General features: G+C 40.2%; 1 protein-coding gene across 1 annotated transcript; it reads right to left on the bottom strand.

Annotated features, from left to right (window-relative positions):
• Nucleotides 1–3,617: 3,617 nt before the first annotated feature.
• Nucleotides 3,618–10,741, bottom strand: OLFML1 (olfactomedin like 1; the record flags this gene model as incomplete). Its single annotated transcript, XM_079537073.1, has 3 exons — nt 3,618–4,396; nt 9,299–9,587; nt 10,616–10,741. 3 exons carry the CDS (start codon nt 10,739–10,741, stop codon nt 3,618–3,620), a joined length of 1,194 nt encoding a protein of 397 aa, XP_079393199.1.
• Between the last annotated feature and the right edge of the window lie 12,249 nt (nt 10,742–22,990).

Raw genomic sequence — 22,990 nt, 5'->3', positions numbered from 1 at the left:
ATTGAAGAATTTTTAAAACAAAACAAAGAAAACAAAAAAAGACACCTGGGGAAAAAAAGCAAACATACAAACAAAAAAAAAAAAAATCCATTGTTTTTTGTACGTTTCATGAGAAAAACAAAATTCAAAATACATAAGATGATATTATAAATTTAAGAACTTAATTTTGGTATTTGAAACTTTTTTTCTCACTGTAGTGACTAATTCCGAAATGGTGGATTCAATACGTGTAGTGAAAATGCGGAGTCATCACCTGAAGCAGTGATTGAGCGCCTGGTGGGAAGGCAGAGCCAACCTAGGGCAGCTCAGGTGCAAGCAATGCACTGAATGCCTGGAAGGGATGGAGCCAGCACCCACCTCTTCTCAGACCTCACTGAAGGGCTGGCAGTGGAGGTGAGGACATCTCATCTGGAGATCCCTGCATACCTGAGGACCTTGCAAGCCTTCTAAAGGTAAGCAGTTTCTTTCTCTTATTTCTGTGCCTACTGCAATCGCATTTAAGCAGATCCTTGCTTACTGTAGCTGAAGACCTTGTTGCTCTGCCATCTCATGCTTTCTATTATATTGTAATATATAAATTGCTTATGCTAAAAAAAATTACTGAAGTGCTTTTTAGACCTTTTTAGGAGTTAACACTTTGCATAGTGATGTATGCTCTGAGCATACTGCAGTTCCAATTGGCTCTGCAATTGAAATCACTGAATGCAGATGACCACTTCTTATGTGAACTCAGGAAAGAAGCTAAGAGTTAAGGGTTTAAATCAGTTTTTTTTTTTTTTTTTTTTTTTTTTAACCTATTCAAAATACAAACAAGCAAAATAACCCCAACAACCAGAAAACAAAACCTAGAACTTTTCTGTACAAGTTGCTTCTACCAACTGCAGATGTGGCACTGGAAAGTTGCTTACATCTTGTAGATACATTAAAATTGCTTGTGGACAAATACACGTGGAAGCAAAAAGCCAAAGTAAACCTCTGCAACTCCTAGAGGGAAAACCATCTTATCTACATGAGGAAAATATCATTTGCAATTTGAATACGTGCACAGGAAATTACACTGACGCTTTGCCTTCTAATCTTCTGTTATGGTAAATGGGCAGTGATAGTGGAAGCAGGTTAGGACTAGGCCTTTAAAGTAAAAATCAATTGGGCACACTCATGAAAAAAGAAATCTTTAGTGATATTGACACAGAGAGAGTCCCTCTGGCACGAATCGTTAAAGCACAGTTAAAAGTGCACAGTGTTCTTATGCTCTTTTTTGGTACTTCTGTGAGATTGGCAATAGGTTTGTTTAACTCTCTGGTCGAAGAAAGCTACTTTTGTGGTCTTATTCTAGATGTGAAGGAAATGGATGGGGTTGTATTATAAATATAGCAAGAAAAAAACGAACAGAATTTACATTTTAAGAAGAATGATCCAGTGGCTCGCTTGTAAATTGTTGGAGTAAATTCCCTGGGAAGAACACAGAGTCCAAGTTATTAAAGGCCTTACAAATAGTTGAAGCAGACTTATTCAGTGATGTTTCCTTCTGTTCTCTTTCCTTGTGTTTGCACACAAACAGTCAGCAAATCAACATCACTACTAACATCTGCAAATTACAGATATTTTACCATTCTTATATTTCTTAAGTTAGAAGTGTTGAAACTTTGCCACTCCTTGTGAATAAACCTCGATTTCAAAATGTGCCAATGCTTTTAGTCTCTTTTTCATGTGATGTGAAATAACCTCGCAACACTCATCCATGCAGGACCTACTTCTTCTCAAAATTAGGCCATCTATGGATTTATTATGGAGTTTGGATTTCCCGGGCAGCAAGGTTCGGAGACTGCCTAGCCTGAGTTTTTGAGGGTTGTTGATTGATATAACCTTCTTGAATATGGAATAATAATGAAGTGTGCTGTACTCTACACACTGTTACACAGAGAGAACCTTCAGGAATGCCTTTACTGAAAGAGCAAGCTTAATTCATATTTATGTCAAAAGCCTTTATTTGTTAAGATTACACATCCTTTTACAGTAAGGATCTCAAAGCATTACAGGGGTGGTTAATACTTTATTTTGCATGTGTAACTTCACAGATGAGGAATAAAAGGCTAAATAATGTAATATGCCTTTCACCTATGGTCACACAGCAAATCATATCCAGCCCTCCTTGTTCTAAGTCTGTCTTTAACTGCTCCTTGTGGCCTCTACAACATGGAATTAATGCTGTAGTCATTAAGACTGTTTAGAATGATATTTTCTCTCGCTAAAATCAGACCAATATTATTGTAATTTCTCAGTCCATACGCTTTTAGCTGTGTTCTGGAACTCCTTTACAAAATAATTCCCTGATTTTTGTTCTGTGTAAGCGCCTTTTAAGCAGATCAGCACTTCCAGCGTAAAGAACAAAATGGGTTCTCTATGGATTGCTTTTCTAGTACTTTTTTTGTGTAATGAACATCCAGTTAAAATCCAAAAGCTAAAGCCAAAATCTGTATTTTCCTAGGTTCCAGCGTGTGTACTTTGTTTTTTGTTGGGTTGTTGTGTTTGGTTTTTTTTTGAAGCAAATGAAGCTGTATTTCTGTGGAGTTCCTAGCAAAGGTAGGAGGGAGCAAGTGATGTGCACTCACTTGCACTACTTGGGCTCATCTTGTCCACACTTTCTGTACGGATATTTTGCTGGAGTCAGAGGATAGGAAAGAAAGACTTAGCTGTGAACAATAGAAATGTTTGGGAATATTGAAAAAGTACCTCAGAGCTAGATGCTAACAGTGGAAAGAAAGCAATTACTGCTAAGTAAACAATTAAACAGCATGTGGTTCAGAACAGATACGGGAATGTTCCCTCCTACAAATAAACAGTAATACACTGAAAAAAGTTGCAAAGTGGCAAATTGAAGCTGATAAGTGAGAATATCTATCTGCAATTAATGTGTTTGTTAGACCAAATGTGGCCTGGGCAGCTACGCAGGCAATAAAAATTTTGAAAAAAATTTCACAAAAAAATTTTTGTGGAAATAGGCTAGAAAATCAGTTTTTAGAAATAGCCTTGAAATGATGTGCAGGAAGATTGTGTGTTAAATGTAAGCCATGTGTTTGCAAGGATGTATACTGCTTTGCTTTGCAAAATGATAAATCTTTGCTGTTAGATCACTATAGATAGCTCCTCCAGTACCATGTGATTTTTTTTTTTTTTTTTTTTTTACAGCCCTTTTGATAAAGATTTCTTTTTTACAGTGAACTGAGATACCAAAGGCAGTAAAATAGTTTGTGTTTGATAGGAGGGGCTTAATTGATTTCCATGACAATGAAGCAGAAAGCATAGTTTTAATAGGAGTAGAACATGTCAGAGATGTGTTTGTGTGTATGTATACACACCCATTTTATTTTTACCGTGCTCTTTAAGACTAGTTTGTATGTATTCATATGGTACTAATTCATGAGTTAATTCTTATTTATGGATACATATTTTTAAATGGACACTAACTTAAGATCGCTGGCATGTGTAAGCATTAATTTATGTGAAAGAAATGAAAATTGTAGCAGATGGTCGTTATTGTTCATCAAAATTATATTAATTCCACACTGACATGAGACTGTTAGCTTTTAGATGTATTTGAAAAGTTAGTCAAGATTCTAAGCTTTTTTCTGGTTTTGAAGCTTATAAATAATCTGGGATCCGTCACCCCAGGCAAGGAGCAGCTTTTCCTTGGGATCATAATGAATAGTGGAATGGCTACCCTGACGTTTTGGAAAATGCAACACTGGTATTTCATATGTATTTGCAGTACCCAAAACATCATATACACATTGTATGCGAGAGGTGCCTCCACTAGGAAAGTTGTACACCACATAGAGAGTGTTGCATGCCATGAAAGCTGCTTCAGCATCCTTGCTGCTGCATGTTGTATCCCAAGTGTGTTCCACTGACATGGTTATGTGGTTGATTTTGGTAATTACAAGGTTTCCTCCAATCTCCGGTTCTGCATGGATTGCCCAGAGCCCTTGCTCATCAATAGCAAGATCTATTTTTGTAGATGGAGAAAGTTGATAGGCAGGAATTCTTCCAGCCCCTGGCAGTAGCATATAGTCAACTATATTTCTTTTCTGGATATTGAACTTAATTATTTCATTTAAGGAGCCGTGTCTGTGATAGAACAGAAAACCCTGATAAATAATGTGGCCAGTCCCTTCCCAGGGAAATGGCAGGATGACTCTGCGAGCTTTTAGTGTATGATTGCTTTCCATGAAAGTCATGATGTTTGCAAATTCAAAAATAACATTATTCACAGTACCATTTAATAAATAAATCTTTGTGTGCTTCTTGCCAGGATCTTTCATCCAAGAACCATGCTTATCTCCAGTCTTCTTGACTATCTTTAGGGACTTTACACTTGTAAGCATGTAGTCACAACCTGTAAATAAATACCCAAAGGCAAAAAAATCAAGTTAGAATATTTGAATTTTATAGTTTCCCTTCTTTGAATTATTTACTTTCTTTTTAACCAACCTAGATGCCAAGGTGAGTATATCAATAAAAGTGGCATCTATGTGGCCACTGTGAAATATGTGGCTATGCTAAATAGTGCTGAACCTAACTTTATTGTATATTTGACATCTCCTACCAAAGGAACAGAAACCTTCAGCTACACGTGCTGCTTTATTAGACTGGAGTTACTCAAAAGGCATTCAGTTCATGTACCTGATAGAAAGTTAGTGTGGATAACATAGTAGTGATTTCCTGATTACTGTCATCTATTCTCTTATAGGGCTATAATTTTGACTTCAATTAGATCAGCGCAAGAAAATAATCAAATTTATTTCCTATTGAAAGTACACAGGCTAAAATCTATCCTCCTGATAAGTGATCTGTGTATGTGTATATATATTTAGGATTTCTCTTATCCTCTGTTAGCTTCTTTTTCTGTTAGCTGGGTGGTGCAGTTCACACCATGGATGGAAGGGCTGCCATCCTGAGGGGCCTGGATGGGCTTTTAAAATGTGCACATAAGTTCTTAATGACATTTAACAAGGTCAAATACAAGGTGTTACACTTGGGATTGACCTTGAGCCAGATGTGCATACAGGCTGGGAGAAGAACTCACTGAGAACAGGTCTGTCATGAAGAACTTCATCCTGATGGATGAAAAGCTGGACTTTTTACATGGTCTTATAGTAATGTGACAAGGGAGAATGACTAAAAGAGAGGAGGTTAGGTTAGATGTTATAAAGAAATTTCTTAGAGAGTGGTGAAACACTGGAACAGGATGCCCAGAGAAGTTGTGTATGCCCCGTATCTGGAGGCATTTCAGGCCAGATTGGATGGGATCCTGGGTAGCCCAATCTAGTGGCTGGCAACCCATGGCAGAGGAGGCTGGAACTAGATGATCTTTATGTCCCCTCTAACCTAAGATGTTCTGTGATTTATTTTTTTTTATTTTATTTTTTTATTTTATTTTTTTTTGCTTTAATGATGCGAAGACGAAGAGAACAAATGTAGTTTGTGTTACTGATTCTTATGCTAGAAGCATGACTGTGGAATCAAAGATAAAGCAAGTGAGCTTTCAACAAGGAAGGCTAAAGGCCTGCTTGGAATTGTATCATTCAAAGGATGTCAAGGATAATAAAGGCTTTTTAAAGTATGTTGATAGAAGAAGGAGGACTATGGAAAATGTATGTGAATGAGGTGGATGCCCAGGTAATGGGGATGTTGAGAAGATGGAGATACTGAATGCCTTCTTTGCTTCAGTCTGTACTACTAACGTTGCTCTTCAAGAGTCCCAGACCCAGAGGTAAGGGAGAGAGTCTGGGGGTTGGACTTCCCTTGGCCCATGTGGATCTAATCAGAGAGCCAAAATCATGCAGTTGCAAATCCATGAGCCCCATCACTCACATGTGATGAGGGAGCTGGCATAAATGACTGGCAAAACACTCTGTCATCTTTGAAATGTCTTGGAGAATGGGAAAAGTCTATGAGGACTGGAGGATAGTCAATGTCACACCAGTCTTCAAACAGGTCAAGAAGTATGGATCTGGGCAACTACTCCCTGGATGGAGCAACTTGTTCTGAATGCCATCATCAAGCAATTAGAGAAGAAGGTTGTCAGGAGTTAGTCAACGTGGATTCACCAAGGGGAAACCATGTTTGACTGACCTGGCAGCTTTCTATAATGTCATCACCAGCAGGGTAGATGAGGGGAGAGCAGTGGATGCTGTGTATCTTGACTTCAGCAAGGTAGCTGACGGTCTCCTGCAAAATCCTTGTAATGAAGATTAGAAAGTGTGGGATAGATATGAGTGGAGTTGAGAGTGGCTGAGAACTGTGGGTTGAGAACTGGGTGACTGACAGAGCTCAGAGGGTTGTCATCAGCAGTGCGGAGTCTGGTTGGAGGTCTGTCACTAGCAGTGTTCCCCACTGCAACTAGGGTTGGTGCTGGGTCAGGTCTTGTTTGACCTCATCTTCAATTACCTAGAGGAAAGGGTAGAGTCTAGCCTTGATAAATTTACTGATGATACAAAGCTGGGAGGAGTGTCTGACACTGGGCGGCTGTGCTGCCATTCATTGAGACCTGGACAAGACTAGAGAGCTGAGTAGAGAGGAATCTGATGTGGGCTCATCAAGACCAAGGTTCCACAAGGGTCTTGCTGGTAGGGAGGGATAACTGCATGCGTCAGTAAGGTTGGAGGCTGGCCTGCTAGAGAGAAGCTGTGCAGAGAAGAACTTGGGCATTTTAGCGTACAACAGATTGGCAGTGAGCAGGCAGTGTGCTCTTATCACTAAGAGGACCACCAGTAGAACAAGGAGCAGTGGGCAGAATTGGAAGAACAGGAAGTTCTACACTAACACAAGGAAGAGCTTCTTTACTGGCAGAGGGACAGAGCCCTGGAATAGGCTGCCCGGAGAGGTTGTGGAGTCTCTTTTCCTGGAGGTATTCAAGAACCACCCAGATGCTTGCCTGTGTGACCTACTGTAAGAAACTTGCCTTAGCAGGGGGGTTGGACTTGATGATCTCTAGAGGTCCCTACTAACTCCTACAATTCTGTGGTAGTTTTGGCTTTGTTGTGTTTTGTATGCTTTTTGCACAGTTTAAGACCAAGAAGCACTAAGCTTGTGAAGACCTAGGTGTTTAGAATATTTTATTGGGTACTGTCTTTCTGGGGGGAAAAAAATTCTTCTGCAGAGCATATTAACAAGCTTGTTTACCAAAGGCGTTCAAATTACATGAGACGCTATTTGAAGTTTAACCAATTGCCTTTAATTAAGTGCAGCCATTTTAGTAAACAGAACAAATAAAGCCTTAAGGCAGGAAGTTCTGGCAGCAGATGAAATGGAGAAAGCAAAAAACAGTTCCCTTACTGGCCTGATGTGAACCTATTGAAGTCATTGGCAAGATTCCATTTGCCTTTAGAAATCAAGCATTATGTCACTTGTGTGTACTGATATCCTCTACAAAAGCATTCCTATATTACTGCAGCTAAAGCATTGACTTTTTGCTGGAAGTCCCTTACTCTGGTTGCAGTTTTCTCCAGCAATCTACAACTGCTTTCCTGAAACTATTGTTTATTGATTAGATGCATTAAAATAACTAAAATCATTGAGTTAAAATATCTAGTAGGTATTAGCAATGCACTCCTCATCTACAGGAGAAATACACCAAATAACTGGATTACTGCCTGAAATCTATGAAGGGTTTCTCCTTGTTATCTCAAATTGGCTTTCCTAACGTCTTGCTGGATGGAACTAAGGAACTGACAAGCACAATGAGCAGAAAGTACACCAAAAATTTTCCTTATTGTCCACTGATACCTTCCAGGCCTGCTATTAATGAGCTTTATAATATGCAGAAGAGAATTTACCAGTTCCACCCAAAGCAGGGCAAAACAGAATAGGGTATCAACTACTGAATGTAAAAATAATCGTTATGTACACATATGTACCTGTGTGTATACATATGTGTATATATAATAGAATAGATATAGTATTCATCTTCAAGTGTTTATGAGCTTGAACCAAAGCTAGTTGGTTCAAAGCTATTTTTAACTTTTATTTATTTAAAATTGCCAATCTCAGAGTGCTTCAGCAAAACAAAAAAACCCAAACTTCTGGGTCCTATATGGTAACAGAGACAGAGTTACTGTGTGCTGGGGCTGTGATTGTCTTGCTCCTAAGTAATTTAAAATCTACACAGTGAGTAGTTTCCCTGTCAGTGGGGCAAGCATTAACAGAAAGTTACTGTGAACTGCTGCAATAAAATTAAAAGTAATAACATGTAAAAAGGGATTTTTCCTCCTCAGAAACTCTCAGAAAAATGATTTTCCAGGTGTCCTTACCACAGACAACTTAAAATTCTCTAATGTTCAGAAAAACGTACATCTGGAAAGAAAGAAGTCTTGATATTCACATCTCTCAAGCACTATAGTAATAGAGTTTAGAAGCAGATTTGGTGGTCACTTCTTTACCATCTCTATTAATGCTCCATTGCTGGAAAAGCCTAAAGAGGTGTGAACTTATTTGTAAAATTAATTCAGCACATTTCTTTTGAAGCTAGTGGAATTGTATAATTGATGCTAGAGATCTTTCACCTAGCAGCTTAAAAGAACTGTCTATCTCCTGTAGCTGTTCTTGCTACATTTGAACAAAAATGGAACAGACTGCATCAAGTAGATGTAAATTACATATTGTGTATATATCATTGATCATTATAAAGCATCTTTATTTTAATTAAATTTAGTTTGTTTGGGGACAGTTGTACATTGCATATATTCTTCATAATGGATACCTTACACTTAACTTTCTAGAATTGAACTTTGCTCGGAGCTAATCCACTGTGCTCTCTTGATGAAGTACACAGTGGGGGAGATGGATAAAAAAATAACAGAAGAGGGCAGCAAAATAGAAGGAAAATGTAGTACTGAATTAAGTTTTATTAACTTGAGTTCACTTTTTAAGCTTTGATTTCTTGCCAGTACAAAAAAAAAAAAAAAAAAAAAAAAAGACCAACATTGATTCCTCAGTGCAGTGGAAATGCAGTGGCATTTGCTCAATTGTTGTGGGATTTTGCAAGAACAAGGGGTTTTATGCTGTTTTTGTTTTTTGTTTTAATTTTCTAGTAAAAGTTTTCAAGAAGTAAATCTGAAATATCATAAGTATATGCAAAATAAATATTTGGACTGTTCTTCCCTATGTCCCCCTCCCACACGTATAAAACATCTACATTTTCTTTCGAAGACTAGTATTTACATGTGAAAATCATATTATATTTGGTATTCATGTAACTTGTGAAAATCAGTTATCCCTGCAAGTGAACTGCTCTTACTTGCATTAAGCATGACTTTAAGTTTCCTTTTTTCTTCTGCTTCTTCTAATAGCTGCTGTTTCACGAGGTCTTCATCTACTTCTACGCATGTCTTAGAATCTCTCACGGATCCAAAATAGTCAATGTCCCTCTGTGCTCGTTCAACTCTCGTTAGCAAATTCTCTACTTCATCTTTAACCTCAGTCTTGTAACTGTTCAGTCCTGACAGACGTGACAGTACCATCTTTGCAAAGTCTTGAAATTCTTCAACGTAATCCAGTATGTCTTGGTTGCATTTCTCCAGTCTGTTCTTGAGAAAGAGTTTACATAGAAACACATATTCTGTACAGATGTCAGTCTCATTTACTTAATTTCTGCTATCTGCTCCTTTACAGTTCCACCCTCTATTTGAAAACATTGGTCTGTTGCTGCTTATGTGCATGGAGAGTACGAATAGCCAGAGTCTTAAGGACAATGATCTCTGCCTACTTGCTTTCCTGAAACTCTTCCTGTAGGATTGCTGGTGAAGCAGTCTTAAAAACTTTTTCTGTAGGAAATCTAGAAGCTTGAACATTCCACATAAATAGCCCTCTTCTGACCAGAGTCCTACTTAGCGTGGTTATGGGAAGATGGAAATTCTGTTACAAGGTAGTTTTTTTGGTCAAAGTTTAGGCTGTATTTAAAAAAAAAAAAAAAAAAAAAAAAAAAAAAAAAAAAGTGCAGGATTGGGTGAATTTAGATTTAGCTGTCCATAGAAGACTTATAATTCTACAAATTCTATGAGGCACTGATATTTTCATATAGTTTAAGGCAAGTACCTGTTTCTGTCTTGCAGCTGCAAGAGGAATATTTCAAATCCTAATTCAAGGATTTGTTCCTATACAAATGTATCTTAAATTACTCTCTTGACCAGGTTTATCTTTACACAGAAATTTATTGCGTATTGTTTTCTGTCTCCTTAGTAAGTGACAGCAATTCTAGTGGTAACAGTATGATTATACCATTTCTTCAGATGGACTGACTCCATCTGACGTTTAACTGATGTTAAACACTTACATATTTGGCTAAGTTGCACTGATTGTGTTAAAAACAAACAAGTGATAATGCTGTAAAATATAACGCCATGAAATGTTGCAATAAATAATAACTGGGAGTCATTATAGTTAAAAGTTTAGCAACAGTTTTGCTTAACTGTACTTATTTGGAAAAGCTGGAAACTTATCTTCCTGATACTGATTAGAATACAAACACTTCAGTATTTATCCTCTCTCACCCCCCTCAATGCATTTTCAAATCCGTATTTAGGCAGTATCACTAAATGATGTAGGTAGCACATACCTCTAAAGATAGGATACGCTGGTCTATGTAGTTCATCAGTGCTGCATCTTGCATTACATATTGGGCCTCTCCCAGGATGTTTTTGAGGAATGGAACTAATAAAAAATGAAGTCCCACGATGATCATTGTTTAATAAAGTCTTGAAGGGAAAAAATATTGAATTATGTTGTACGTAAAGAGAGCAATCCTCACTGCCACTCCAGAATTAAATTGAATAGCTGTCTGATGCCACAACGTGGAAAATAATGAGGCTACAGCTATTAAGAAGACTTAAAATGGCTGTTGCAGTTCAGTTTATCATTTAAAAAAAAAGTTGTGGAGCAGAAACTGAAAGCTGTATTTCTAGAAGCCAGATGACTGCTTTCCAGTTTGTGATCCTATGATCAATCCCAGATGTTCAGTACTGAGTCATATAAAGCCTGTAAGCCAAATTTCATTAAATACAAATAAAAATAATTTCTTTCCCCTCCTTTTTCCTCCCATTTGCCTTCCCGTGTAACCAGAACTGTGCAGGATAAACTTGGTGTAAATCAATGCAGCTTCAAAGTCACTGAAATGCTTTTTTTCCTTCATAGGGAGATCTGATGCATAATCATCTATTTCAATAGTTGATTGTTGTTACTATGTTATATTTTAGTTGTTACTATGAGATAATCTAAAGCCTTTTTTTCACTTCTGGTATTTAGCCTATTTACAGCAGGACTGAAAATCATAAATTGAAAACAAAAATCATTTTCTCTTCTTGTTCCTCTTTTCTCTTGTTTTTGAAACTAAAATCAGTACCCTTAACACAGTTCATTGTCATTATAATAGAGCCCTTTAAAGACCTCTTCTTTTAGAATAATAATTGTCTTTTCAAACTTGCTTAATTTAAAGAAGTATTGCATTTAAGGAATTTTTAAATTTCTTCTTTTTAAAAGCTTTCATTGCTGAGCGCCTTGTCTGGAGAGAGACATGACAAAGCTAATATTGAATTCCTTAGGAAACCACATGTTAGGACTTTAGAAAGGTCCTTTTGTATCTGAAGCCAAACTGGACGTCTGTTTCTCTTTCTGAGAAATCTCCACCTCTTCACTTTTTCTTTCCATTTTTATTTCTTTGCAGGTTTTGTTTTTTAAAATTTATGCAGCTTTCCTTTGGCTTCTGACTGCCCTGTGTTTACATAAGCATGCAAGTGTTGACAGAAAACATTAAAAACTTACCACGATAGGCATATTGAATCTTCATTTCCTTGTTTGTTGCAAGTTACAGTTATATATATTTTACGAGCAGAAATGCATCTTTTTTTTTCTTGTAATTTTGCTTTTTCCCAAGAGGCACAAACAATTTGCCAGTTCATATTTAAAGGCAAATACTTGTTTTTCATCTCAGTGCTATTTGTTTTTCATCTCATTTCATTTCATCTATTTCATTATACTGCAGAACTCCTGCTAGGAAAGATAGACAGCTTGCATGTGGGATTCTTGAGAAGAAGTACTTCAGGAAGCATGTATTCTGCCTTGATTACGTTCTCTGGAACGTCTTGACGAAGTGCACTATCATCTTTTTCACAAACTGATCAGCCTCAGCACTGGGGGAGTACAAACAAAAGAGACATCTCCTTTCTCACTTCCAGAGTAAATCTGGAATAGGGGCAGATTATCTACAAAGCAAAATATCTTGACTGATAAATGTCCTGTATATGGACATACTAAATATCCTCAAGAGTGCTGCAGAAGGAACTAGATTTTTTTAGTGTTACTTCATCTTGTCTCAGGATTACCAATGTGGCAAGAGACTAGAAGCTTCCAGGGGTTTTTGTTAACAAGATATTGCTGTGCTTGTAAAGATGCTATGTCATGGTAAATGGCAGTGATGGTCTGTGACAGATGAACTTTTCTTGGAGCATATGCTATGGCTTCTGGTAAAGAACTGGACATAATTTTTCTTTCAGTTAATGCTTCCCAGTTTTGCTCTGCCTAGAGGTATCACTGGAAAATATATTTATATGTATATTATCTGTATAGGTTAAATATATTTTTGATAACCATTTAAAGCAGGACTGGCTTGGCAGGCCAGGTAAGACTTAGTCTCAATACACAGGATGCTATACGCTAACAGAGCAGAGTTTTCTTATCTCAGGGAATAGTTTTTCTCTTGTAAGTCATTTGTGGAACAGGTTTATTATTACTGTCTAGATTTGCCAGGAAAACTTCTAAAAGGAAACAAGTATGTTGATGTAAGTATATATGCCTTTTTTAATCTTGTCCTTTTTCTCTGGACAAGATAATATTCTTTTTCTGTCCATGCTGCTGCTTTGCTGCTTTATTTCACCTTTTTGCCATTTGGTATCTGTCATTTTGACATCTGTTTGAGGCTTAAAAAAAAAATCTTCAGTTGCTTATCTGCTTGCAGTTGTAATTTCAGATACTGGCTGAACTTTTCTGTGCTTAAAGATTATGCTGGAACCAATTCAGAGTGAATTCTAGATTTGTGAAATAATTGACTAATTTAAGTTGATGCTTTAAGTTAAGCTTTTATATATCATAGCAAACTATGATTGGCTTCAGAAACACTTTGTTTCTGGCATCTCAGTTGAACCAGAGCACTGGCATAATAAGTTAGGCACTTTGCAGTTACATGAATCACTGTATGGTACTTGCAAATGCTGTTGCCTGCTCCTCTTGGCTATAAAGGCAAAGTTCAACACTGAATTCCTATTCTGTCTAGCGTTATTATTTCTATTTCATTACTACTTTGATTTGTATATCTTGAAGACTGGTTCACGTTGCTGTTAAAAATACATAAAATGTAAATGTCTGAATTCCACCGGAAGTGGAATCTGTTCTAATATAGAAAGTATCAGGAGTGATGCTGCTGGTACGTGCTACAGCAATGAGGACTTTGAGATTTGGGCTTCCAGTAGGTGGCTCTCAAGCCTTTAGAACTGGAAGGGAAATTTCACTGAAACACACTATTTCTAAAATCTTTCAATGAGATAAAATTTACAGGAAGAAATATTATTCAGGTGATCTAAAATGACAGAACCACAAATGGAGAACTATTAGTAAGTCAGATGCTAGTAGGCTTTAGCAGTTTGCTGCACTGACAAGTTCTCAAGTATTTTGGGTATGAGCCTTCTGAAGTGGTGAAAGCCAGCGCCTTGTGGAACTGACAGGAGCTTCAGAAGACCAGTATGGGCAGGAAAAACTGCTAATCCCAGAGGAGTGTTCTAAAAATGAGATCACTAGGGCAAAATAAATCCCTTTTTCCTTTGGAGCTGATTAAATAATCCACAGAATTTGATCTGAACACAGGTCATTAAACAATCTTAAGTTTATATCAACCATGTATAATTACTTTGAACAGACTCTTGATTTGTCTGTTGTAAAATTAAGAGTTAACTTGTGTTGACCAGAGATTATTCTCTGTACTTGGGAAGCTTAAGTTTCTATTACCTCGAAATAAGCAAACTTGGAATTACACACTGTGATGTTAAAACTAATGTTAAGGTTTTCAGAGCTTTGGGCTTGCTTCATAGTGCGAATGCTCTCACTGAAGTTTGCTTTTCTTGGATGTTAAATGCATTAACAGAAGGAGTACAGAAATAGTAAAAATTGCTTCGAATTCGAGTATTTACAGAAAATAATCACAACAGTCCTTCAGCAAAGTTCAGCTCAGAATGCAGATTGTTCTTGTCTTTCTTGGGTTATATTTATTTTTGTAATTTACTGTAGGCAAGATGCATAACTTCTGTTTGTTAAAGTCAGATTAAAGCTTACCTGCATGAGAACCAGGAAAGATGTTTTTAAAAATGTAGATGCATCCAATTTTATTTATTTGTAGGTGTAGTAGGCATCAACATTATGCCACTTCATGGTATCTTAGTGGTATCTCATTGGTATCTCCTACATTTATCACTGCACTGAAGAGATATGTAGGCACGCAGGTTACGAACCCATTGCAAAGAGTGGGGCTCCATATGTACCTGGGAAAACTATTAAAATGAAGTAAGTACCTTTCCATTTGAGAGCACTGCATGTTACTGTCAGAAAAATGCTTACTGATGAGTAACATACTTCTGTATGTTCACTGTACTTCACTGGTGAATGTGAAGAGAATGTGTAACAGAGTGATGTGCTGTGAGACTACAGCAGTGAATTCAGGACTCCTCAGTTATATTGTTCAAAACCATGTCTTTGTTCCTACATTAAATTCCCAAGTGATTGCTGATGACATGTTCAGCAATTCTGGTGATAGTTATGGTACCAGAAAATTGAGCTGAATAGAATGGAGTTGTGCTAGCAAGTGTCTAATTAAATCTAGCCCAAACCTAAAAGATAAGGAAAATGTCTATGAATCCAGGGGAGCTAGGACAGAAAAGGCCCTGAAGGGGCCATGTAGAAGTTGATGGAGATCGCTGAAATTTGTTGCATTATTTTTATATTGCTAATAAGGATGAGTCCTATAAAATAAGAGTTTGAGAAGAGGCTCATTATTTTTGTAGCTAGTTGAAATCCAAGCAGGGGCGAAGCCTATATCAAGATTGAGTCTTAACAGCAAGAGAGTGTCTATTTTATAAATCATAGAATCACAGAATGGGCAGGGCTGGAAGGGACCTCAAGGATCATGAATCTCCAACCCCCTGCCACATGCAAGGCCACCAACCACATTCAGTACTAGACCAGGCTGCCCAGTACCCCATCCAACCTGGTCTTGAACACCTCCAGGGACGAGGCATCCACAACCTCTCTGGGCAGCTGTTCCAGCACCTCACCACTCTCATAGGAATGAACTTCCCCCTGGCATCCAACCCAAATCTCCCCTCCCTCAATTTAAAACCATTTCCCCTTGTCCTGCTGTTATCAACCCTTTGATTCCCCTTTAGGTACTGAAAGGCTGCAATGAGGTCACCCTGCAACCTTCTTTTCTCCAGACTGAACAAACCCAGCTCCCTCAGCCTGTCCTCATAGGGAGGTGCTCCAGTCCCCTGATCATCTTTGTGGCTCTCCTCTGGACCCTCTCCAACAGCTCCCAGTCTTTCCTGCACTGGGGGCTCCAGACCTGGACGCAGTACTGCAGATGGGGCCTCACAAGAGCAGAGTAGAGGGGGACAATCACCTCCCTGTCCCTGCTGGCCACCCCTCTTCTGATGGAGCCCAGGATACCATTTGCCTTCCAAGCCCCAAGAGCACACTGCTGGCTCACGTTAAGCTTTTCATCCATCAGGACCCCCAGGTCCTTCTCCGCAGGGCTGCTCTCAAGCACCGCTCCTTCCAGTCTGTATGGACGCCTGGGATTCCTCCGGCCCAAGTGCAAAACTCTGCACTTTGCCGTGTTGAACCTCATCAGGTTCCCCCAGGCCCACCTTTCCAGCCTCTCGAGGTCCCTCTGAATGGCATCCCTTCCTTCCACCGTGCCAACCGCACCACTCAGCTTGGTGTCGTCAGCAAATTGCTGAGGGTGCACTCGATTCCATCGATGCCACTGATAAAGTTGTTAAGAGCACCGGTCCCAAGACAGACCCCTGGGGACGCCACTCGTTACCGGCCTCCACCTGGACACAGAGTCATTGATGACCACCCTCTGTGTGTGCCTTTTAACCAGTTTCTTATCCATTGATGGGTCCACCCATCAAATCCACATCCCTCCAATTTGGAGATAAGGGTGTGGTGGGGGACTGTGTCAAAGACCCGTGTAAAATGTGGAAAAGTCAGAGTACAAAGAAAGAAATTGCTTACTCTTGTTTTTTATATCTGCTTACACTCAGTAGAATCCTGAAGTTTCAGTGGAAGATAAATGAGGCTTTCTCTGGTCTCACATATGTATGCAGTACTCTTCTGATTTTTACTTATGGAAAAGTTGGTTAAATCTTTACTCTGTTGCAGAATACTTTTCATATTGATGAAGTTAGCATTAAGAGTTGTATTCAGGGAGTGAATCAGAGGCATATTCTGACTTTCAATGAAGCACTGCAGGTATAGTTTTCCATCTCTTTCTAATCTGTTAGGAAAGATAGATTTAACCAATTCAATATTTGGTTTTCTAATTTTTATTTCTTTCAACCTATTTATGATACCAATTATCCTTGATTCATGCTGCAGAACCTAAGCAAAATGAACTGCTGGTAATGTTAGAAGCAGAGAGAGCTGAGCCAGTAAGTATAGAATGACAAACAGAAGCATGCTTTTTTGATACACATTAGTTCAGAGTGTGTGTCAGGTGGACCAGAAGAGCAGTCAGCTGTACAACTCTTAAAATAGACATTTTTTTCAAAGCCTCATTTCAAGACAGTCATATTTTCATTTATTGTAGGTTTCATGTTATGCTGCTCCCTATATCTGAAAATGAATAAAAAAAAAACATTCCCAAAAGTCTGCAGATTAGAAAAATCAGTAAGAATGAACTCTAGGCATGACACTTATGCAATAAATGGATTTTGTAGCCTTTGTTCTCTCTCTAAGGTTAGAGCTACTATATTTGAAAGACTGTGTATCAGATGGGTTGGTCCTGGTGGCAGATCATGATGAACAATAAGGCAGAATGTACTATGCTGATAGAAAAGTGCATAAGCATGTTAAATTGTCACGAATAATATATAACTTTTTCTTTTAAAATCTTTAGAAATCAGACTGTTGTTTAGTGGCTTTATCGTTGTAATTCTGAATCCATTCCTCAAGCTTTGTTATTTCACCAAAATAAATTACCTGTCCGGGCAAAAGGTCAGATATCTGTGGCAACATATAACATTGTGCAGTGTTGTATCAAATGGGTTTGATCTGTTCTCTTTGACCTGTCAGGGCTCAGTGCGCACTGAATTGGTACGGTTTGAAATATGAGTTTTCTGCTCAAAACAACCAAACTTGTCACAGAAATATGCAGTACATTTTTTTCTTGGAGGAGGTGGTCATGGTGGTATGGAGGACAAGAACCACTTGCCTTAAGAAGAAAGATTAAAAAGGGTGAATCAATAGGGAGTAATACACAGTATGTGGTTAAAATTTTCCATCTCTCTGCCCTCAGTTGGCCAGACTGTCAAAAACTAAATCTATTAACTGATTAAAATAAAAATTCAGCACCACCATTGTGGCCTTTTGCTAGGTTGCAGGGGGGGAAAGAACCAACTGTTCTGCCCTGCAAGCCATCTAGCTTGGCTGTTTGTTTCTCTGAGTAGATAGGGCATGACTAACTCGTCCATATGCTCAAACATAAAATTCCTGCTGTGGTTCTCCGCAACACAGGACAAGCAGCATCTGTACATAAGGGATATATTTTATGCACTTTGAATCACAGTAGTCCTCCAATGGGGACATATTTGTTCCTGACACTTGGGAGCTAGCACACTACTGTATCTTTAGGTCTGCTGGTGTAACAGCAAGATACTCTCTTTTCTGTTCGTGATATGTGAGGAACTCATCCGAATGCTCTGCCATGAACTCATTGTCTGCTCTGTGCACTTGTATTTCTGGCAGATATATTGCACAGTCTCTGTGGAGTAGTTGTTGTAGAGGGCCAGGAAAGCGGTTGGGTTAATTTTGAGACTAGCCTTCCTAGTCTGAGGCAAGCAATTACTGCAGTTACTCCCACGTGCTGGGCTGCTGTGGCAGAATTAAACAGAGAAGTTATCTTCTGATGAGATTGCTAATGTTAATCCATTAATAAGTATTAAATTTATATACTTTCAGATTGTTTGATAAAGTTGTCTATTCGTTTCTCTCTGTAAAGTGATTTTAAAAGGATAAAATTCCAAGGGACAAATCGGGCTTATCAACTAGCTTCTGTGGTTTTCTTCCTGATCTTTTGTTACAAGGTGCTTCCTGAACTCTAAGGCACATCTCACTGAGGTCACACAGAAATAAATACAACATATGAGGGAAAAATCCTATGGCATATTTCTGTAGAGGCTACAGAGTTCAGTCTTTAATTCTGGTCTTTATGTTTCCTTTTATTTGGACTCCCTTTTAAATAAACACTATACCATCTGTCCATGTTTGACATGTGCCAGGTATTGGGAAGTATAGATAGTTGTGATTATTTTGAATGGTATCTGAGTGCAACCATTTATTATATGTACTGTGGTAGCCAAATTTGTTACACAGCTGAAGGTGTACTGTGGCTAATTATGGACTTCAATCTGACTGCCTTTTTCTGTCTCCATGCAAAACCATGTATTTCTGTCCTGCTTCTGCATTTGTTTCACGTAGGGAACAGGAATCATCACCTTTAGTTGTCTTTTCTCATTAATTAGCTATTTTTCTTTATTATTTTTTTAAATGTCATGATTGTTTTGCAAATAGCTACTCCTTCCAAAACAGCTGAATCCCGCTCAACCCTGGTTTTCTCCGTTTGTCAGAGGTATCTATACAAGTATGCACAAAAAAAAAAAAACTTGGACTTAACTGGAAACTGATATTTGTATGGGAATTGTTACTTCACACATGTGTTGAAAGCTGAGCTTTTCCTTCTAGAGCTAGGTGCTTCCAGATCTATCCCCATGTAGCAGTTTTATCTTGAGAATTTTATCTTGAGTCTCAAGTGCACGAATGTGATATACAACGTATGGAGAAATACACAGGTTAAGCTTTAGCTCCTTATTAGACTTTTACCTAATAAATATGCTCATACATAGCCTTACAGAGAAAATATTAGGGAGTTAAAGATGAGTCAAAAGAAAGCAATGCGGAATCTGCCAGCCTTGGTATGCACCTGTAGCCCTACCATATAACAGGCCCAAAGCTGCAAACGTGCTGTTTTTTGTAGGGAGCCCAGATGCTGCTACTGGAAAACGTCTCAGCTTGACATCATTGGCCAGATGGTCAAACCTGAGCCCTGTGTATATTGTAGTGCATGCAGATAATTCTGCCAAGTGTAGAAAAATAGAAATACAATCCAGAGACTGTCAGCAGTTAGAAAGAATTGCAACAAATTCTTGCACGAACAGCCAACAGACATTATGTTACTGGTGACTGTTCCTGTTGTATGTGTGACCCAATTATGAGATCTCGGCCTTGGCCCAGCAGTAGTCCTGACCTTCAGTAGCAGCTTCATGTTAGGACAGGGAGGTGCTTGGCTTAGGAGGGAGATAACAGGCTGCTACTGAAAATAGATGTCATTGATTCCATTTTCTTCTGTTTCAGTGTATAATAAGATATTGAAACTGTCCACAACTTAAGCTAACCTGTCTGACTTTGAAATTGAAACAGGAACAGTTTATGATATCCTATAGGAGTGGAAACTGAAAACACTGTCTCTTAAAACCTGTTCTTTTCAACAGCATTTCAAGTTTATATGCATTTTTCACGCTGTTGAGGGACATGGTTTAGTGGGAGCTATTGGTAATAGGCGAACGGTTGGACTGGATGATCTTTTAGGTCTTTTCCAACCTTGGTGATTCTATGATCTATGATTCTATGACTCCAGCCAGCCCAGGCAGGCAGGCAGGGGCCTCGACTCCAGCCAGCCAGCCATGGCAGGCAGGCAGGGGCCTCGACTCCAGCCAGCCAGCCACGGCAGGCAGGCAGGGGCCTCGACTCCAGCCAGCCAGCCACGGCAGGCAGGCAGGGGCCGGGACTCCAGCCAGCCAGCCAAGGCAGGCAGGCAGGGGCCACGACTCCAGCCAGCCAGCCAAGGCAGGCAGGCAGGGGCCTCGACTCCAGCCAGCCAGCCACAGCAGGCAGGCAGGGGCCTCGACTCCAGCCAGCCAGGCAAGGCAGGCAGGCAGGGGCCACGACTCCAGCCAGCCAGCCACGGCAGGCAGGCAGGGGCCTCGACTCCAGCCAGCCAGCCAAGGCAGGCAGGCAGGGGCCGGGACTCCAGCCAGCCAAGGCAAGCAGGCAGGGGCCTCGACTCCAGCCAGCCAGGCAAGGCAGGCAGGCAGGGGCCTCGACTCCAGCCAGCCACGGCAGGCAGGCAGGGGCCGGGACTCCAGTCAGCCAGGCAAGGCAAGCAGGCAGGGGCCGGGACTCCAGCCAGGCAAGGCAAGCAGGCAGGGGCCGGGACTCCAGCCAGCAAGGCAGGCAGAGAGGGGTCTGGAAGGGGCTGTGACACCAGCCAGGATGGAAAATAATAAAATAAAGAAATAAAAAATGAATTGGTCTTGTCTAATAACAAGTCAGCCCTCCTTGTTGACTGGTGAGGTCCCAGAAGACTGGAGGCTTGCCAACGTGACTCCCATTTTCAAGAAAGGTCGTAAGGAGGATCTGGGGAACTACAGGCCTGTTAGCCTGACCTCGGTGCCAGGGAAGGTTATGGAGCAGGTTGTCTTGAGGGAGATCATGCGGCATGTGCGGGATGAGCGGGGGATCAGGCCTAGCCAGCATGGGTTCGTGAAGGGCAGGTCCTGCTTGACCAACCTGATCTCCTTCTATGATCTAGTGACCCATCTGGTGGATAAGGGAAAGGCTGTTGATGTGGTCTACTTAGACTTCAGCAAAGCCTTTGACACTGTCTCCCACAGCATTCTCCTGCAGAAGCTGGCAGCCCGAGGCTTGGATGGGTACACTATTGGCTGGGTTAGGAGCTGGCTGAAGGGCCGGGCACAGAGAGTGGTGGTGAATGGAGTCAAATCCAGCTGGCAACCGGTCGTGAGTGGTGTTCCTCAGGGGTCGGTGCTGGGGCCTGTCCTCTTCAATATCTTTATTGATGACCTCGATGTGGGCATCGAATGCACCCTCAGTAAATTCACAGATGACACCAAATTGGCTGGAAGCGTGGATCTGCCTGGGGGTAGCGAGGCTCTACAGAGGGATCTGGACAGGCTGGAGAGCTGGGCTGAAGCCAATGGGATGAGTTTCAACAAGGCCAAATGCCGGGTCCTGCACTTCGGCTACAACAACCCCAGGCGATGCTACAGGCTTGGGGCGGTGTGGCTGCAGGACTTCGTAGAGGAAATGGACCTGGGGGTATTGATTGATGCTCGGCTGAACATGAGCTGACAGTGTGCCCAGGTGGCCAAGAAGGCCAATGGCATCCTGGCTTGCATCAGAAACAGTGTTGCAAGCAGGAGCAGAGAGGTGATTGTTCCCCTATATTCAGCACTAGTGAGGCCACACCTCGAGTACTGTGTCCAGTTTTGGGCCCCTCACTGCAAGAAAGATATTGAGGCCCTGGAAGTGTTCAAAGGAGGGCAACAAAGCTGGTGAGGGGTCTGGAACATAGGGCTGCTGAGGAGAGGCTGAAGGAGCTGGGAATGTTCAGCCTGGAGAAGAGGAGGCTCAGGGGAGACCTCATTGCTCTCTATAACTTCCTGAAGGGAGGTTGTAGTGAGCTGGGGGTCGGCCTCTTCTCTCGTGTCATTAGTGATAGGACCAGAGGGAATGGCTTCAAGCTACGGCAGGGGAGATTCAGGCTGGACATGAGGAAGTATTACTTTTCATAGAGGGTGGTCAGGCAGTGCAATGGACTGCCCAGGGAGGTGGTGGAGTCACCGAGCCTGGGGGTGTTCAAGGAAAGGCTGGATGTTGTGTTGAGGGACATGGGTTAGTGGGAGCTGTTGGGAATAGGTGAACGGTTGGACTGGATGATCTTTTAGGTCTTTTCCAACCTTGGTGATTCTATGATTTCTCTCCTGCTCTAAGTTATTGAGGTCTTCAGTGCGCTAAGTGCATCTTAATGGTAATTACAGGTCTTTGTAAGATGGATAGTGGCTCTACCTGAATAGTCTGGTAAAACAGAAGTCTTATTTTTTTTTCTTGAAGTTGCTGAAATGAGTTGAAACTTATTTTAGTTCTATCCTCTAAACTTTCTCTGGTTTCTCTGCTTTATTAAGCAGTTATATTTTTCCTGGTAACTGCATTTCAGTCAGAAACACGATAGGTGAAATGTGTTCTGGATGAAAGGTGCTGTAGATTAGATTACTATTATGAGACTTCTATCCAAAGCAGTTACTAGGGATACAATTGTACACTTAGGAGTCTTTTTAACCTACCTGATTACCTGGTGCTTTCAGTCTACAACTGAGATAATAAACATTAAAAGCATTGCAAAGATTTTACAATTCTAGTTAAGCAAACATTATATTGACTTTTGTTCTTAATGCTCAGAATACTCAGAAGTCGTGCTATCTCAATTACTTTTGCAATGAACATCATCCCATGAGAAATTTCAAATCCCCTACAATCTCACAGAATTTAGGCAAAATGGAAAATACGCACGGAGAAATCATTTTGCCCAGCTGGGCTTTGGCACACACTAACTCTTAGAGAAAAATTTTAATGTAATTCACAACACCGAGAGTGATTCCTTGGAGTTATAATGGCCAGTTTATGCTGAATGAGAAATACAGTTTCTTCAACTACACCGTTAGTGTGACATACTGCTTCTCTCTACAACAGTGTCCTTGATATTGTAGAATATGGCTGGCTGCAGCAATGCTGTATCAGATGGGATTTACTCAGA

This window comes from Tetrao urogallus, assembly GCF_951394365.1.
Source record: "Tetrao urogallus genome assembly, chromosome: 6".
NCBI lineage: Eukaryota > Metazoa > Chordata > Aves > Galliformes > Phasianidae > Tetrao > Tetrao urogallus.
The sequence above is the reverse complement of the archived record's forward strand: the minus strand, read 5'-3'. Positions and strand labels throughout refer to the sequence as shown.